The sequence below is a fragment of the Penaeus japonicus genome, unplaced genomic scaffold, assembly GCF_977035675.1.
Source record: "Penaeus japonicus unplaced genomic scaffold, GWHDUDI00000001_assembly GWHDUDI00000016, whole genome shotgun sequence".
In the NCBI taxonomy this organism is placed as follows: Eukaryota; Metazoa; Arthropoda; class Malacostraca; order Decapoda; family Penaeidae; genus Penaeus; species Penaeus japonicus.
In genome coordinates, this window is record NW_028234418.1 from 29177330 (window position 1) to 29182329 (window position 5000).

Below are 5000 nucleotides of genomic sequence, written 5' to 3' on the forward strand. Positions count from 1 at the left end.
ATATCCATTATGGTTTATGCTATGATTGTTTTGATTTTTTGTTTTTGGTTTGTCAGGAATGAAGGTTTGTTGGGTATTTGGGTCATGGGAAGAGGGTGAATTTGAATATGGATAAGAGTTGTTCCGTTTGTAATTCTCAATGCATTTTTATCACATGGCCATTTTGTGTTCGTTTCGTCTGACGCAGATAAGAATATTTATGTTTCATGGCATACAAGAGTTTGTCAAAATGCAAAATTCTTACAGTTCATTAAATAAAGGTTAATATATACTAAAAATGATATGAATATCTATATCACATCGTAGATATTATTTTTATATCTTCTAAAGAGGTTCGACAAATCGGACACAAGAAACAGCTGATTGGATACGTAATCGTTTGTTTACATCATGTGCGGCTCTCCGTGTGTTGTAGATTCACACGCGAAGTTTGTGCTGTTTAGTATGCTCTGATAGTAACTCCTGTTTTCGTTTTAGTGATCCTTATTGAAGCCAGTTTAGGGAAATTATTGAATGGACGGAGTATGGGACACATGCCCCAAGTGGAACATAGAAGCCGCTCAGTTAAGAGTTTTTGAATCGATAAAAAAGTTGAAGGGAAATATAAATTCAAAAGGTAATATTTACTGGACGAGTTGTGTTTTCAAGGTAACGGGTGTTTATTCTTTGTCGTATCGGCAATAATTTATGTATGTATATATATATTTTTTTGGTTAATTACACTTCCCTCAATATGGGTACACTAAGTAAGAATACATTTGACCGGCATTTAGATAACTGTTATGCAATATTTTTCAGTTTACTATATTCATTGCCATTTGGAAAGCTAACCTGTCCCTCCTTTGAGCGACATGCCCATTACTATCAAATGTACACTTTGTAGACCTTCCAGGTGATTGATTGCCAAATAAGGAACCATCCCAAGGTTTTTTATGTTACAACATATGCATTAAAGGTTTGTTGGCCTATTCTTGAGCATCAAGGTCATGTAGACTTTGGTGTACTTTTTTTAATACTGTTGATAATTATAATTTGCCAAGTCACCATGGGTTCTCCAACCAGCCGGAGAAGGTGATGGTGTCAGTTTTTTCCCCTCATGATTATAGTTAGAGCTTGTGATTTGTGTTGAATAGTCTATAATCTGAATAGTGGTACAACCTGAGAGTACCATGTGATCATTGCAGCCTTTGAGCTTTGCACTTTGGCCAAGATTGTGACACGTCCACCTTGTATATTCTGGCAAATTTTCCATTGTAGATTCATAGATTACTGACTTTTTAACTCCATCAAATGCAATTTATTGCCTGCAATTTTTATTTTATATTGACAAAGTAATAGCTATGTAAAGCTGATGAATTATTGAAATGTGACATAAATCGTAAAATGATTCATAGGAAAATTAATGTTTTTTGATTATTGATGTTCACTAAACAAATGTATAAAAAAAAGACGGCTAATTGTTTAGTCTATAGTTTTACTGTTAGTGCATATCGGAAAAGGCATTAAAGATATCAAGGAAATTCAGGGATGAATTGACTTCAAGGTAATAAATATGATCATTATCATCTTAAAATACAGTGGTATTCATAGCTTAGGTCATGAGTATAAAATTACACACGATATCTGAGATGCTTTTTGTCATTGATGTAATGGAGAAAAGAATGAAGTGCTTTAAAATACATAGAAGACAGTTTTAGTAAATTGCATTTGAAATAATATGAGATACATATATTTGTAAGCTACTATATTTGTAATCAGCATATCAGTGGGGGCTGAAGATATAGAGGCCATGGCACATTTAAGTCACACTTTCTTGATCACAGAATTTTAGGTATCAGAAGTGCTTCTGGTATCTTTTAAAACATGAGTATTTATTTCTATATCTATACAGACTCATTTACCCTGCTTTACTTATTAATTGAATTAAAATGAATAGAATTATTATTCAATTGTGGTTGGGATAAATTTGCTTGCCCAGTCTCCAGGCCGGGTTTTATTTCAGAAGGAGGCAGCTCCACGCAACATACCTGGACTTTTCCCACTCTCTTTTTGTCCCTCATTGTAAAACAAGCCATTTTTGTGTGTTTTACTGTATTTAGAGACTTGTATGTGTCATATCACAGGCTCTATCAATGCTGCAGTTGACTAAAATTGTAGTATATGGTCCATATCAGCTTATTTTTTTTTTTTTACTCATTATGATAGAAGTATTGCTGTTTTATGGTAGGACAAAATGCAACTTTATTACAGATAACCATTCGCAATGAAGATAACAGTGCTTATGTGAGTGCCCCAGTAAACGGCATCCCTTTTGACATAGGGGCTCATAGTAGACATTGGGCATGGTTTGAGTCACCTTTCTCTTCTCATTAATTTTAGGCATTTTAATATGGTGGTTAGTTGGGTTTAGCTGCTAACAAGTCCTTCAGATGTTAGGTTTATTGAGTTATTTTTTTCATTGACCATGTATTCTACTTGCAAAATACCAAGGGCCTGCTAGGCAATGCTTCCACCTATATTTCTTTTTTTTTCAGTAACCCATGAGAGCACATTGCAACAACTTTCAATCGTAGCCTGAAGCAATTATATTTGGGTTGCCCTTAGGTGAATCACTACCAAAGGTTGAGGATTTTATACTCTTGCCTTTCTCATTTCTCTGAGTCACCACAAGAATTAGAAAACGAACATACCTCTTTGCCCTTCTCTTCCAGTAGGGTCTCACTGGTACACTTTCCTGGTTAGTTTAGTCTCTTTTTTGTTACTAGGCACTCTCTCTCCTGCTCACCTGCACTACTTTCTAGACTTCATGGCCTGTTTCTGTAGGTTCTCACCTGCAACCATATTGAGCTTCGACATAAAAACCCTCATCTAAGGTATCCTGTTTGATGATCTCCTCATTTTCCTTTTGGAAATGCCTCGCCAAGGATCCTCGTAAACCTCTTCTCACCAAAGTCTTCCTCCAGCTGATCTATCTGTGTGTGGAATCTAATTCCTTCTTTGAAGGTTTCTTTTATTCTTAGACTCTAGTTGTTGCTATGGCTCTCCTCTTCCTTTGATCATAGCTAACCTTTATATGGAGTAATTTGAGACTGAGCTACTTTCTTCTGTGCCCTTGCATCCTTCACATCAGTCGAGGAAAATTAATGACATCTTTGCCCGACATCCTCATGATCCTGCCCTCATCCCAAAATCCCAGGAGAAGCTGAACTCCTCCTCCATGTTTTTTCAAGGTGAAATTGGAGGTTGACAAAAAGCTCCTATTCTTGGACACCCTGAGCTGTCCCTCTGCTGATCGTCTCTCTACTTCTGTGTACAGAAACCAGTGTGCATCAGGGTGTACATACCCTTCTTTTCCTGCCACCTCCTCCATGTTAAAAGAGTGGTTACTACCTCTATGTTCCTTCCTTCTCTGCATCTGTGAGCTCCAATACTATGATGGCAGGCAGGCAGGCAGGCAGGCAGGCAGGCAGGCAGGCAGGCAGGCAGGCAGGCAGGCAGGCAGGCAGGCAGGCAGGCAGGCAGGCAGGCAGGCAGGCAGGCAGGCAGGCAGGCAGGCAGGCAGGCAGGCAGGCAGGCAGGCAGGCAGGCAGGCAGGCAGGCAGGCAGGCAAGCAGGCAAGCAAGCAAGCAGACAGACAGACAGACAGACAGACAGACAGACAGACAGACAGACAGACAGACAGACAGACAGACAGACAGACAGACAGACAGTCTATCATTAGAGAAAATGGAAGAGTTATTTTACATATGATTTGGTTTATGGAAAATTTCTTCGGTGCTTTTAATGCTGAGTCAATGCGCTGCTACATCTTTAGCGTGTGGTTCTGTTTACTCTATCAAGACCCTTTCTGATTTAATAGGCGTTTTCTGCATCCGGCTTTTGTTTTTATTTGTTCGGTCTCTCAAACAGGACAGATGTCTCGCGCGCGTGTGTGTGTGTGTGTGTGTGTGTGTGTGTGTGTGTGTGTGTGTGTGTGTGTGTGTGTGTGTGTGTGTGTGTGTGTGTGTGTGTGTGTGTGTGTGTGTGTGTGTGTGTGTGTATAGTGTGTATGTGTGTGTGTGCGTGCGTGTGTGTGTGTGTGTGTGTGTGTGTGTGTGTGTGTGTGTGTGTGTGTGTGTGTGTGTGTGTGTGTGTGTGTGTGTGTGTGTGTGTGTGTGTGTGTGTGTGTGCGCGCGCCCGCGCGCATGTGTGCATACGTGCGTTTGCGTGTGTGCCTAGGTCTGTGTCTGTGTTTATGTCTATGTCTGTGTCCGTGTCTGTGTATGTGTATGTGTGTATTTTAGGAAGCGAAAGCCTATCAGATGTTGATGTGAAAGTTATCAATACCTTTAGGAATAAATGTTGCTTAACCGATTTTCCAGGAATGCGTTTGAGAGATAAGATGACTGAATGGGTATTTCGCCAGTTTGGGATGTTATACACAATTTTCTTTGACCGTGGGTAAACTACACCACGATAGCTCGTGCACTCGTGTCTACTGTCTTTCCTTTCTTATATGGCGAGATATAATCCATTTTCGATTTCATACATACACTGACGGACGAACGCACACGCGCGCGCGTGCCGACACACGCACACACGTATATGCATACATTACAGCATATATGTTTTTGATAAGTGCTTTAGAAACAGTGAAACGAATACTAACCTGAGTGTTGCCATTTCTACTAACTCAATCTATTTTAAAATCCGGGAACAATACATTAAACATTGCAAATAAGCGGTACATCTTTCACTTCTTACTCATACACGTCGCCCGTAGGTTAATTTCCCCACATTCGACATAGTCACAATACTTATAAAAATTCAGAACACTAACCGAAGTCTTGGTCTTGCCACGGACACCGGTCTTGCACGACTGTCAGGCAGCATGCAAGCAAACAGAACTCAATCACAGGCCCTCTGACCTAGCATAAGCATCGTGCTGAATCTCGGGACTTTTGCATGCACTGTGGCCGGCAAGTAATCAACGTCTCCTGCTGTGTGCATGCTTTTATTTC

General features: G+C 40.0%; 2 protein-coding genes across 3 annotated transcripts in view; one reads left to right on the forward strand and one right to left on the reverse strand.

Annotated features, from left to right (window-relative positions):
- LOC122246439 (lysosomal cobalamin transporter ABCD4) overlaps positions 1-4950 on the reverse strand; it is a 20653-nt gene extending 15703 nt beyond the window's left edge. Inside the window, exon 1 of the mRNA XM_086545434.1 lies at positions 4820-4950. The gene's annotated coding sequence lies outside the window, so the exon portion shown is untranslated. The remainder of the gene's footprint in view (positions 1-4819) is intronic.
- mRRF2 (mitochondrial ribosome recycling factor 2) overlaps positions 366-5000 on the forward strand; it is a 14857-nt gene continuing 10222 nt past the window's right edge. The window contains exon 1 of one of the 2 annotated variants that reach the window (XM_043005019.2): positions 366-616. Coding sequence is in view for 1 of the 2 variants with exons in the window: in XM_086545431.1 (XP_086401557.1) it covers positions 514-648 (135 nt within the window). In the remaining variant the exon portion in view is untranslated. Of the gene's footprint in view, positions 649-5000 lie in introns of both variants that reach the window. The other variant, XM_086545431.1, reaches the window with a different exon arrangement.